This window comes from Pogoniulus pusillus, chromosome 20 (genome assembly GCF_015220805.1).
Source record: "Pogoniulus pusillus isolate bPogPus1 chromosome 20, bPogPus1.pri, whole genome shotgun sequence".
NCBI lineage: Eukaryota > Metazoa > Chordata > Aves > Piciformes > Lybiidae > Pogoniulus > Pogoniulus pusillus.
Window position 1 is genome coordinate 22,089,783 of NC_087283.1, and position 13,588 is coordinate 22,103,370.

General features: G+C 60.9%; 1 protein-coding gene across 1 annotated transcript; it reads left to right on the top strand.

Moving 5' to 3' along the window:
• The first annotated feature begins 169 nt into the window (after nucleotides 1–169).
• SETD6 (SET domain containing 6, protein lysine methyltransferase) lies at nucleotides 170–8,947 on the top strand. Its single transcript, XM_064159816.1, has 10 exons — nucleotides 170–254; nucleotides 2,300–2,481; nucleotides 2,615–2,728; nucleotides 2,806–2,950; nucleotides 4,458–4,599; nucleotides 4,868–5,062; nucleotides 5,200–5,323; nucleotides 5,978–6,158; nucleotides 6,710–6,852; nucleotides 7,933–8,947. Exons 1-10 carry the CDS (start codon nucleotides 170–172, stop codon nucleotides 8,242–8,244), a joined length of 1,623 nt encoding a protein of 540 aa, XP_064015886.1. The 3' UTR covers nucleotides 8,245–8,947.
• Nucleotides 8,948–13,588: the final 4,641 nt, after the last annotated feature.

Here is a 13,588-nt window from a genome sequence, read left to right on the forward strand (position 1 = left end):
CCCACAGTACCCCAGTGAGGCCACCACGGCAGAGGACATCCTCCCAGGAGGAGGCACAGCACCAGGGGCTCTGCCTGCCCTGCTACCTCACTGGGGGGGGGGGGGGGGGGGGGAGGTGATGCAGCAGAAGATTTATCTTCCTGGGGACAGACAAAAGGCAGGATTGATGATGACGATGATGATGATGATGATGATGATGATGATGATGATGAGGAGCAGCAAGAAGAGGAGAACCCCATCAGGCCAGGAAAATAGTACACCGGTGGCAGCAGAGGGCTTTGAACTGACTTTCCCAGCAGCCAGCGCTGGCTCCTCAGCCTGCTCAGCCACGCTGCCAGCCCCTGCCAGCCTCAGCCGCTGCCAGGCTCAGCCCCTGCCAGGCTCAGCCCATGGGGGTCTGGGGAAGATGTAAAGCAGAGCCCTGAGATCCTCTGCCCCTCGGGGACCCACCCTGCCAGCCCGGCCTGGCTCACAAGGGCGTGGAGAAGATTAAAGCTGCGCCTCGAACGCTGATGGAGAGGGCAGTGGGGGAGGGGAAGAGCCACAGGGGGAGCCTGGTCCCGTAGAGAACCCCGTGGGGGCCCTTAGACACCTCCCGTGCGCTAATTAGCTTCATTAAGAAGAGAGCAGCGACCACGAGCCTCGGGAAGGCTGTGAAGGGCAGATCGGAGCTGGGCAGTGCAGAGGCTGTGACAGGCAGATCAGAGCTGGGCAGTGCCAAGGCTGTGACAGGCAGATCAGAGCTGGGCAGTGCCGAGGCTGTGAAAGGCAGATCGGAGCTGGGCAGTGCCAAGGCTGTGAAAGGCAGATCAGAGCTGGGCAGTGCCAAGGCTGTGAAGGGCAGATCGGAGCTGGGCAGTGCCAAGGCTGTGACAGGCAGATCAGAGCTGGGCAGTGCCAAGGCTGTGAAAGGCAGATCAGAGCTGGGCAGTGCCAAGGCTGTGAAGGGCAGATCGGAGCTGGGCAGTGCCAAGGCTGTGACAGGCAGATCAGAGCTGGGCAGTGCCAAGGCTGTGACAGGCAGATCAGAGCTGGGCAGTGCCAAGGCTGTGACAGGCAGATCAGAGCTGGGCAGTGCAAGGGCTGTGAGCTGATGAATCAGAGCCTGCTGCGTTGAACCCTGCTGCAGTGGGGTGGCTCTGCTGCTGCACCACCACACAGCCCAACCAACCAGAGCATGGCACTCAGTGCCAACCTAGCACCCAGCCCTGCCCAAACAACCACACCATGGCACTCAGTGCCAACCTAGCACCCAGCCCTGCCCAAACAACCACACCATGGCACTCAGTGCCAACCTAGCACCCAGCCCTGCCCAATCAACCACACCATGGCACTCAGTGCCAACCTAGCACCCAGCCCTGCCCAAACAACCACACCATGGCACTCAGTGCCAACCTAGCACCCAGCCCTGCCCAATCAACCACACCATGGCACTCAGTGCCAACCTAGCACCCAGCCCTGCCCAACCAACCACACCATGGCACTCAGGGCCAACCTAGCACCCAGCCCTGCCCAAACAACCACACCATGGCACTCAGTGCCCAGACAGCCTTGGCTCCAACCCCTCCAGCCACGGCCACTCCACCACCTCCCTGGGCAGCCCATGCCAGTGCCAATCACTCTCTCTGCCAGCAGCTTCCTCCTCACAGCCAGCCCACACCTGCCCTGACACAGCTTCAGCCTGGGGCCCCTTCTGCTGCTGCTGCCTGCCTGGCACCAGAGCCCAACCCCACCTGGCTACAGCCTCCCTGCAGGCAGCTGCAGGCAGCAATCAGCTCTGCCCTGAGCCTCCTCTGCTGCAGCCTGCACCCCCCCAGCTCCCTCAGCCTCTCCTCACAGGGCTGTGCTCCAGGCCCCTCCCCAGCCTTGCTGCCCTTCTCTCAGCACCTTCCAGCACCTCAGCAGCTCTCTGCAATTCAGGAGCCCACAGCTGGACACAGCACTCCAGGGCTGGCCTGAGCAGGGCTGGGCACAGGGGCACAAGAACCTCCCTTCTCCTGCTGCCCACACTGCTCCTCAGCCAGCCCAGGCTGCCACTGGCTCTGCTGCCCACCTGGGCACACTGCTGCCTCCTCTGCAGCTGCTCTCTCACAGCACCCCCAGGGCCCTCTCTGCCTGCCTGCTCTCAGCCCCTCTGGCCCCAGCCTGCACTGCTGCTTGGGGCTGCTGTGGCCAAAGTGCACAACCTGCCCTTGGCCTTCTTCACTCTCATCCCCTTGGCCTCTGCCCTCCACCACCGCTCCGGGAGGCCCCAGCAGCCCGCACTGAGCTCCACCCTGCGCTGCCCAAACGCCTTCAGGCTCCGCAGGCTCCCAGCAGCGGCTGCAGGACAGCTCCGCCCGGGCGCGTTCTCGCTCGCGCTTCCTCCGCCGCTTTCTGTCCCCCGGCGGCCGCCGTCCGCGCGGCGGGGACCACGTGAGGCGATCACGTGGGGCGGCCCCGGTGCTCGCTGCCATGGCGGCGGCGGCCAAGCGGCGCAGGGTAGCGGCGGGACGCGGCCGGGGGCGCCGCAGGGCTGGCGCCGAGCTCGGGGCCCTCGGTCGGGGCGCTGGGGGCTGCCGGTGCTGGGGGCGGCCGCCGCTGCCCCGCCCGACTCCCCTCCTGACTCCCCCCCTGCTTCCCTCCGCAGGCGGCCGCCGGTAGCGGTGCCCCGGGGCAGGGCAGCGCCGATGCCGTCGGCAGGTTCCTGGCGTGGTGCGGGCGGGCCGGGGTGCGGCTCAGCCCCAAGGTGAGGCAGAGGGGACCGGGCCGGGCCGGGCCCTGCCCCCCGCCGCTGCTCCCCTCACGGCTGCGCTCTCCCCGCAGGTGCGGCTGTGCCGGGAGGGCGCCGTGGCCGGGTACGGGCTGCTGGCCGCCGAGGAGCTGCCGGCGGGAGAGGTCCTGTTCTCCGTGCCCCGCTCCGCGCTGCTGTCCCAGCACACCAGCGCCATCCGCGGCCTGCTGCGGGACGGTGAGCGCCAGCGCTGCTCGGGCAGCCTCGGCTCTGGGGTGGGCGCTGGAGCCTGCTGCAGCGGGGGCGGGACGGAGCGGGGAGGGCGCTGGGGTCTGGCTCAGCCCTGGCAGCAGCTCCCAGCAGCACGGGACAGGCACCGAGAGAATCGTTTGGGTTGGAAATGGCTTTGGAAAGCATCGAGGGCAGCCCTGAACCCAGCTCTGCCAGGGCACCCCTGGGCCGTGGCACCCCTGGGCCGTGGCACCCCTGGGCCGTGGCACCCCTGGGCCGTGGCACCCCTGGGCCGTGGCACCCCTGGGCCGTGGCACCCCTGGGCCGTGGCTCCTGGCATCTCAGCTGCAGGGCTTTGACCCCCTGCGGGCGTGGAGCCTCCACCGCCGCCCTGGCAGCCGTGGCAGGGAAGAAGTCATTGCCCATGGCCACCCTGGCCCTGCCCTGGCACAGCTGCAGGCCATTGGCCCTTGGTTCTGCCTCTGGTTTCCCGACCCCCCCTCACCCCAGCCTGCTCTCTCTGGCTCCCCGAGGGGGAGGAGGTCTCCCCCAGCTGCTCCTCCCCCAGCCCTGCTCTCCAGCCCCTGCCCCAGCGGTGTTGCCCTTGCCCTGCATGGCTCCAGCCCCTCGGTGCCCTTCTTGGGGTGAGAGGCTTGAAACCTAACCCAGCATTCCAGGTATGGCCTCAGCAGTGCCATACAGGGGCCTGGGCTGGCTGCTGGCCTCACTCTCCTGTCCTAGAGCCAATACCAGTCAGTGTCACAGAGCCAAGCAGGCTGGCAGAGAGCTCCAGGCTCAGCCAACCTAGCACCCGGCCCTGCCCAACCAACCACACCATGGCACTCAGTGCCAACCTAGCACCCAGCCCTGCCCAAACAACCACACCATGGCACTCAGTGCCAACCTAGCACCCAGCCCTGCCCAAACAACCACACCATGGCACTCAGTGCCAACCTAGCACCCAGCCCTGGCCAAACAACCACACCATGGCACTCAGTGCCAACCTAGCACCCAGCCCTGCCCAACCAACCACACCATGGCACTCAGTGCCAACCTAGCACCCAGCCCTGCCCAACCAACCACACCATGGCACTCAGTGCCAACCTAGCACCCAGCCCTGCCCAACCAACCACACCATGGCACTCAGTGCCAACCTAGCACCCAGCCCTGCCCAACCAACCACACCATGGCACTCAGTGCCAACCTAGCACCCAGCCCTGCCCAAACAACCACACCATGGCACTCAGTGCCAACCTAGCACCCAGCCCTGCCCAAACAACCACACCATGGCACTCAGTGCCAACGTAGCACCCAGCCCTGCCCAACCAACCACACCATGGCACTAAGTGCCCCAGCCAGGCTTGGCTTCAGCACCTCCAGGGACAGTGACTCCAGCACCTCCCTGGACAGCCCATTCCAATGCCAGTCACTCTCTCTTGCTGGTGCTTGTCGTGGCAGGCTGCAGCTGCTGGGGCAGAGGAGCAGCACTTGAGCTTTGTCTCTGTCCCCTCAGCCCAGGAGTCCCTGCAGAGCCAGTCTGGCTGGGTGCCTCTCCTGCTGGCCCTGCTGCACGAGTACACAGCCAGCAGCTCCTGGTGGCAGCCTTACTTCTCCCTCTGGCAGGACTTCAGCAGCTTGGACCACCCCATGTTCTGGTGAGGGGCTGGGGGGTGGCTGGGGGCAGGGCAGGGGCAGGGCAGGGGCTGCCCACCCACCCCTGCAGCCGGGGGGCTGGATGGGGCCCTGCTGTGTGCTGCAGCCCTCAGGTCGCTGAGGTCACCGAGGGCTCTTCTTGGGGCTGGAGCTGGCTTTAGGCAGAGGCCATGAAGCTGGAGAGCAGCAAGAGCTCAGCTCTGGGCAGAGTTTCTTGGCCCTTTTCCCTGGGGCAGGTGGGAGCTGGAAGCTTGCTCTGTCTTGCACCAGGCCTGAGGAGGAGAGGACGAGGCTCCTGCAGGGCACAGGCATCCCCGAAGCTGTGGACAAGGACCTTGCCAACATCCACCTGGAGTACAGCTCCATCATCCTGCCTTTCATGGAGTCCCACCCTGACATCTTTGACCCCAAGGTGCACACCCTGGAGCTGTACAAGCAGCTGGTGGCCTTCGTCATGGCCTACAGGTGAGAAGGGAAAGCTCTGCCCAGGAGCACAGCAGAAGGCTCAGAGGTTGTGTTCCTTGAAGGCTGCAGCTGTGCCAGGACCCCGAGTCCAGGGTGTGAAGCTTGCCCTGTGCTTGTCTTCATCTCCCTTGTCTTAGCTTTCAGGAGCCTTTGGAGGAGGAAGATGAAGATGAGAAAGGTCCCAATCCCCCGATGATGGTCCCAGTGGCAGATATGCTGAACCATGTGGCCAACCACAATGCCAACCTGGAGTACACTCCTGTGAGTGCAGAGGGGCTGTGCCAGGCAGCAGCTGGGCCTGGGTCCTCCCTGCCTGGCAGAGGTGGCAAGGCAAGGCTGGCTCTGAACCCAGGCAGCATCTGGTCTGTGTCCTCCCTGCCTGGCAGTGGTGGCAAGACTGGCTCTGAACCCAGGCAGCATCTGGTCTGTGTCCTCCCTGCCTGGCAGTGGTGGCAAGGCAAGGCTGGCTCTGAACCCAGGCAGCATCTGGTCTGTGTCCTCCCTACCTGGCAGTGGTGGCAAGGCAAGGCTGGCTCTGAACCCAGGCAGCATCAGGTCTGTGTCCTCCCTGCCTGGCAGTGGTGGCAAGGCAAGGCTGGCTCTGAACCCAGAGCAGTATCTGGTCTGGGTCCTCCCTGCCTGGCAGTGGTGGCAAGACAAGGCTGGCTCTGAACCCAGGCAGCATCTGGTCTGTGTCCTCCCTGCCTGGCAGTGGTGGCAAGACAAGGCTGGCTCTGAAGCCAGAGCAGCACTGCTCAAGCTGGCAGGGTGGGCCTGGGTCTCAGTGCAGAGCTGTCCTGCTCTGCATCCCTGGCTGTGGTTAGGAAGAGCTCAGGGGCACCTGAGCCCACGGGGAAGGCCTTGTGCCCGAGTGGTGGCACCGCCACAGCTCTGAGCGCCTCTGCTGTCTTGCAGCAATGCTTGCAGATGGTCAGCACCCGGCCTGTGGGCAAGGGCCAGGAGATCTTCAACACCTATGGGCAGATGGCCAACTGGCAGCTGCTGCACATGTATGGCTTTGCAGAGCCATACCCTGGCAACACCAACGACACTGCCGACGTCCAGATGGTGACGCTGCGCAGGGCAGCGCTGCAGCGTGAGTGCCACCCCTGGGGCAGCACAGAACCAGGCTGGGCTGGGTGGGAAGGGACCTGAAAGCTCACCCACTCCAACCCCCTGCACTCAGCAGGGACAGCTGCAGCCAGAGCAGGCTGCTCACAGCCACAAACGACCTCATGGTGCCAGCCAGGGGGCAGCTCTCACCTCTCTGGGCAGCCTGGGCCAGGCTCCCCCCACCCTCAGTGCCAAACATTTCTCCCTTCTCTGCACTCTGAGTCTCCCTCTTGCAGTTCAAACCATCCCCCCTTGGCCTGGCACCACAGGCCCTGCACAGAACTCTGTCCCCACCTTTTTTAGAGGCCCTTTCAGCAGCAGCAGGGCTCCTTGGAGCTGGCTCCAGCTCTCCCTCTCGTTCAGCAGTGATGCAGGGAACCAGGGCTCAAGGCCAGCAGGCTCACTGAGCCTGTCCCACAGCACTGCTGGGGCTGCAGCCCTCTTTCCTGCTGCCTGTTCCCCTTCCCCATGCACAGCCACCCACCTCCACTGCTCCTCAAGCTGAGCTTGCAGCTCTGCCTCTCTTCCAACCAGGTGCCAAAAGTGAAGCAGAGCAGCAGCTGGTCAGGGAGCAGTGGGACTTGTTGTGCCAGCTGGAGATGGTGGGGGAGGAAGGTGCCTTCGTGCTGGGCTGGGATGAGGTCCTGACAGAGGAAGAGCTGTCCATGACCCTGAAGGTAAGCACTGCCACCTGGAAGAGCTCCACAAGGAAGTGCAGAGCAGCCTGCCAAGAGGCTCAGCCAAGGGGGAGCAAGCAGAGAGGCATTTTGGCACTAAGGCTCCCAGGCTCCAGGAGCTGGTCCTGCCTCCCACCTGCACTTAGGAGCTGGCCCTGAATGGCTCTGGGCCTCCTGCTGTTGTAGAGAGCTGCTGCAGCAGGGCAGGCAGCAGCCCAGATGCCTTTGGAGCCTGTTGCCAGCACTCAGCTTTGCTCCTGTTCTGCACAACCACCTCATGGAGCTAGGGGGGTGCAGGCTGCAGCAGAGGAGGCTCAGGGCAGAGCTGATTGCTGCCTGCAGCTGCCTGCAGGGAGGCTGTAGCCAGGTGGGGTTGGGCTCTGGTGCCAGGCAGGCAGCAGCAGCAGAAGGGGTCCCAGGCTGAAGCAGTGGAAGGGCAGGTGTGGGCTGGCTGTGAAGAGGAAGCTGCTGGCAGAGAGAGTGATTGGCACTGGCATGGGCTGCCCAGGGAGGTGGTGGAGTGGCCGTGGCTGGAGGGGTTGGAGCCAAGGCTGGCTGGGCACTGAATGCCATGGTGTGGTTGTTTGGGCAGGGTGCTAGGTTGGCACTGAGTGCCATGGTGTGGTTGGTTGGGCAGGGCTGGGTGCTAGGTTGGCACTGAGTGCCATGGTGTGGTTGTTTGGGCAGGGCTGGGTGCCAGGTTGGCACTGAGTGCCACGGTGTGGTTGTTTGGGCAGGGCTGGGTGTTAGGTTGGTACTGAGTGCCATGCTCTGGTTGTTTGGGCGGGGCTGGGTGCTAGGTTGGCACTGAGTGCCATGGTGTGGTTTGGTTGGGCAGGGCTGGGTGCTAGGTTGGCACTGAGTGCCATGGTGTGGTTGGTTGGGCAGGGCTGGGTGCTAGGTTGGGCTGGCTGAGCCTGCAGCTCTCTTCCAGCCTGCTTGGTTCTGTGATTCTAAGGCAGTTCTACCTTGGCCTTCAGTGCCACTAAGGGACAGCTCCTGAGCTGCACCTGGGCCTGGCCTCAGTGCTGTGCAGCAGGGAGGGCCTGAGGTGCTCTCTCTCTGCCTGGCTGCCCCCAGGTGCTCTGCATGTCAGCAGAAGAGTTCAAGGAGTACAAGGCCCAGGCTGGCTGGGAGGATGACAGCGAGGAAGAGGAGAGCCCCACCCTTTCCAACGAGGCTCTCTCCAAACTGAAAGCCCCATGCAAGAAGCTCCTCTATGACAGTGTGCTGCTGACCCTGGAGTCCTACAGGTCAGACCTGAGAGCAGAGCAGGAGCTGCTGGACAACAAGGAGGCCTTTGAGAAGCTGAGTGGCAGGGAGCAGCAAGCTCTGCATGTGCGCTACGGCCAGAAGAGGATCTTGCACCAGGTGCTGGAGCTGCTGGGCTAGAAACCTGCCTGGCCCTGGAAGGGCACTGCCTGCAGCTGCTCAGGAAGGGAAGGGCACCTTTGGCCAGCTCCTCTCAGCAGCAGGATCAAAGCTGAGTCCCCTACCCTCAGGGCATCTGACTTTTTAGCTACCTCTACATCACCACAGTTCCAGTGGCCTTGGGTGGCCTCACCTGAGCACAGCTGCCCCCTCCCTTAGGCCTGCAGCAAGCTGAGAGCTGACAGCAGCTGCTGGAGGAGGGCAGATGTGCACTGCTGGCACAGCGAGTGGGGGTCCCTCCCTCAGCAACCAGACCTGGCAGGCACAGGGATTGTGTCCCAGGCTGGAGCCACTCTAACAGGTTCAGAGTGGCAGGTGGAGGTGCCAGGACTAAACTCTTCACTCCCACTCAGCTGGCAGTGGCATTTGAAGGGTACAAGCCCAGCCCTCTGGTTTTGCTGGGGGGTGGCTCAAAGCAGGGTACTTCTTTCACCTCTAGAAGCTCTTTCTGCAGAGGTCTGAGACCACTCTCCAGAGTTCTGCAGCTGCTGGAAGTCTCCACAGTGGATCCACAGCTCCAGCTGCCACAGTTCTGCCCTCAACTCAGCTCTTGCCCTGCATCATCTTCAGCTGTGGTCCTGTTTTTCCCCTCAGCAGTTTCTGCATGCCAGGAGGGAGGGCTGCAGGCCAAGCCCTGCTCAATAAAGCTGATGTTCCTCACCCAGCCACTGGAATCTACTTCAACAGGGAGCAAAGCCTCAGCTGGGAGTGGGGGAAGGACCTCTGCTGCTCCTGCAGCTTGAAGTGTTGCAAACTGGCACAACCCTTTTGTAGGTGAGGGTCAGCTACAGCCCTACCTGCACTGGGTGGTCTGACAGGACCCCTAGGGGTGATGGGTTTAATCCCCATGCAGTGGCTGCTCAGATCCAGTCTGCCATCCTGGTGCTTCTCTCCTGCCAGCAGAGGAGACTTCAGAGTGATGTGATTAGCATCTTGGCCAAGTCTTGTCCACCTTCCAGCCTGAAGGGAAGCAGCAGCCCTGGAGAGCAGAGTTAGTGCAGACCCAGAGGAGCTCTCTGTGTGCTTTGGTGGAGTTGAACAGCAGAAAGAAGCCTTTTGGCAGCTGGGACAGGAAAAGAGCTGTTTGCTGATGCTTCCTTGCATCCTAGCCCAGTGCAGGCTGGAGCTGTCCCACCAGGGCCAAGCAATTCCAGCTTCACAAGGCTCAGTTTCAACCCATGAACTGCCAGGGAATAGCAGGAGCTGGCAGGAGAGGACTCCTTGGCACAGAGGTGACTGAGAAACACTGCTTAGGGAGGCAGGTGACAGAGGAGCTGCCTTGGAGCTCTCACAGTGGCCTGAGTGAGCCCCCAGGGAGGCAGCTTTCACTCTGTGCAGCAGAAGCACAGCCAGGTCCACAATCCCCAGCAGGAAATCCTGACCTCTCCACCCACACAGGAGCAGGCCATGGGATGGAAAGTGTAAAGCTACTTCAAAAAGCCAAGAGTGAAGCTCCATTTCCTCCTATCTGCTGTGCTGCAGGGCTCGGGGCTGAAGTGGAGCCACCTACAGCCAGCAGCTTCCCACAGCTCCCTGCCAAAGGCATTAGCCCAGCAGGGTGAAGCTGATCCATGCTTGATCCTCCACTGCCAGCAGCAGGCTCCTCCCTAGCACAGCACTCCCAGAGTCAAACGCTGCTGCTGAACTCACACAAAACGGCAGGGGTTGGATGGGACCTCCAAAGATCATCCAAGTCCAACCCCCCCCTGCCAGGGCAGGTCAGAGGAACACATCCAGGGGGGTTTGGAAAGTCTCCAGAGGAGAAGACTCCACAACCTCTCTTGGTAGCCTGCTCCAGGGCTCTGGCACACTCACAGTGAAAGTTTCTCCTCCTGTTCCCCTCCCCTGCTCCACCTTGCCCCCAGTGCCCCTTCTGCTGCTATTGACCATCCCTGGGCAGAGCCTGGCTCCATCTCTGCACATCTTTAGCTGCAGCAACCAGGGCAGCCCTCAGGCTCCTCTGCTCCAAGCAGCCTCAGCTCTCTCAGCCTGGCCTCACAGGAGATGCTCCACTGCCTGCAGCAGCTCAGTGGCTCTGTGCTGGACCCTCACAAGCAGCTCCCTGAGCTGAGGGGCCCAGACCTGGACACAAGATTCCAGCTGCAGCCTCACCAGGGCAGAGTAGAGGAGGAGAAAAAGCTCTTTACAGTGAGTGTGATGAGACACTGGCACAGGCTGCCCAGGGAGGTTGTGGAGCACAGAATCACCCAATGGGATCTTTGATCCCATTGGGTGATTCTGTGCTCCACAACCTCCCTGGAGGTGTTCAGGACCAGGTTGGATGAGGCCTTGAGCAACCTGTTCTGTTGGGAGGTATCCCTGACTCTGGCAGGGGGTTTGGAACTGGCTGAGCTTTGAGGTCCCTTCCAACCTGAACCATCCTATGAGGTCCTGAGCATCCTGTTCTAATGGGAGGTGTTGCAGGGGGGTTGGAACTGGCTGAGCTTTGAGCTCCCTTCTGACCTGAACCATCCTCTGAGGCCCTGAGCATCCTGTTCTAATGGGAGGTGTTGCAGGGGGGTTGGAACTGGCTGAGCTTTGAGCTCCCTTCTGACCTGAACCATCCTCTGAGGCCCTGAGCATCCTGTTCTAGAGGGAGGTGTTGCAGGGGGGTTGGAACTGGCTGAGCTTTGAGCTCCCTTCTGACCTGAACCATCCTCTGAGGCCCTGAGCATCCTGTTCTAGAGGGAGGTGTTGCAGGGGGGTTGGAACTGGCTGAGCTTTGAGCTCCCTTCCAACCTGAACCATCCTATGAGGCTCTGAGCATCCTGTTCTAGAGGGAGGTGTTGCAGGGGGGTTAGAACTGGCTGAGCTTTGAGCTCCCTTCCAACCTGAACCATCCTCTGAGGCCCTGAGCATCCTGTTCTAGAGGGAGGTGTTGCAGGGGGGTTGGAACTGGCTGAGCTTTGAGCTCCCTTCCAACCTAACCCCACTCTATGACCCCTTTCTTGCCCTCACCACACCCCAGCCACTGCTGTCCTTTCCTCCTGCATGCCAAAACAAAAGCTCCTAACAGCATCCCCCCAGCCTCCCCCCTGCCAAACCAACCCATTTCCAACAGGCAGGTTGCTTCCATCACTGCTGGCAAGGTTTGGGATGGGTGGAAGGGGTAAAAAGAAGAGCTGAGAAGAACAAACTGAGGGATGGAGCTGGAGAGAAGAAGCAGAGTGGCAGGTGCTGCATGTCATGACTTTAATGTGTAACTACAGTATGCATACATACAAGAAGTGGGAGAACTAAAGCCCAAGAACTAGAAAGGCTACAAAATACAACACAGGGGACCAATACTTTACAAAACATTCAAAATCCTCACCCAAAAAAAATGGGGCTGTATTGGTCCTTTGGGTTTATTTCCTCTTTGTGGTTGGGTTTGGTTTAGTCTCTCTTTTTTTTGTGTCCTTTTTTTGGTTGTTTGGGGTTTTTTTTTCTCCCCCTCCTCTTTTTTCTCCCCCTCCTCTTTTTTTCCCCCCCCTCTCCTCTTTTTTTTCTCCCCCTCCTCTCTTTTCATTCTTTCAATACAAATTTATACTATGTGGCCACGGGGGGGGGGGGGGGGGGGGGGAGGGAGGAGAAAGAGAAAGGGTTTAAGTTGAACCCCCCCCAACCCCCTCCCCAACCTTTATACACCTTCCAAAATGTACAGGTGCCTGAAAGAAAAAAGAACCAACAACAAAACAACCCCCCCCCAAAAAAAAAGCCAAAAACAACCCCCACCACCAACCCAAAACCACCTCAAACCAAAAACCCACCCCAAAAAGTCTCTCTTCGAGGGTTTAGGCTTAAAAAAGAACTGACCCTCTCCCAAAGGGCCTGAGGTGTCTTCTCCAACACAAAGATGGCTTCTCTCTGCCTGCTGCTCCACTTGCATTTGATCAGGGGATGGGGGCGGGGGGGGAAGCAATACTGAACCTCAACCTCTTCACCCCAACCCCCTTCCCCTCAATCCTTTCACCCCAACCCCCTTCACCTCAACCCCTTCCCCTCAACCCCCTTCCCCTCAATCTTTTCACCCCAACCCCCTTCACCTCAGCCCCTTCCCCTCAACCCCCTTCCCCTCAATCCTTTCACCCCAACCCCCTTCACCTCAACCCCTTCCCCTCAATCCTTTCACCCCAACCCCCTTCCCCTCAATCCTTTCACCCCAACCCTCTTCACCTCAACCCCTTCCCCTCAACCTCCTTCCCCTCAATCCTTTCACCCCAACCCCCTTCACCTCAGCCCCTTCCCCTCAACCTCCTTCCCCTCAATCCTTTCACCCCAACTCCCTTCCCCTCAACCCCCTTCCCCTCAATCCTTTCACCCCAACCCCCTTCACCTCAATCCTTTCACCCCAACCCTCTTCACTTCAACCCCTGCCCCTCAACCTCCTTCCCCTCAATCCTTCCACCCCAACCCCCTTCACCTCAGCCCCTTCCCCTCAACCTCCTTCCCCTCAATCCTTTCACCCCAACCCCCTTCCCCTCAATCCTTTCACCCCAACCCCCTTTACCCCAACCCCCTTCCCCTCAATCCTTTCACCCCAACCCCCTTCACCCCCTCAACCCCTTCCCTTCAATCCTTTCACCTCAACCCACTTCATCCCCTCAACCCTTTCACCCCAACCCCCTTCCCCTCAACCCCCCTCCCTGTAATCCCTTCACCCTAACCCCCTCCACCTCAAGCCCCTTCATCCCCTTGACCCCATTTCCCCTAACCTCTTCCCCTCGACCCCCTCTCCCCTAACCTCTTTCCCCTAACCACTTCACCTCAAACCCCTTCCCCTCGACCCTCTTTCCCCTAACCTCTTCTCCTCGACCCCCTTTCCTCTAACCTCTTCCCTCTAATCACTTCAACCCCCTTCCCCCTAACCCCTTCACCTCGACCCCCTTCTCCTCTACACCCTTCCCCTCGACCTCCCTCCCCCTACTCCCACAGCACTCCCACACCTCCCTCCACAGCTCCCCCTGGGCTCTGGTGATTTGAAGGCGTTTCTGCCCCCCCCCCCCCCTTTGCATCCACAGAGAAGGAAACAAATAAGTTAGAGGATAGCAGAACCAGAACTTGGCTTCTTCTGTTTGCTTGTTTCAAGTCTTTCTTTGGGAACTCTGGGAAGGTTGGGACCAGGAAAGCTTTGTCCCAGCCAAAGTGTTTGGCATCAGCAGCTGCCCCCTTTGTTACTGTGAACGACAGGCACCACTTCCCCACCTGCCTTTTCGTGTGGTGTTGTGTTTTGCTTTGCTTTTGTTTTTATGCCCCCCTCCCCCCCCCCCCCCCTCTCTTTACACCATTTGCACAGACCCAAAAGTCCAGACCAAAAGGAAAAAAA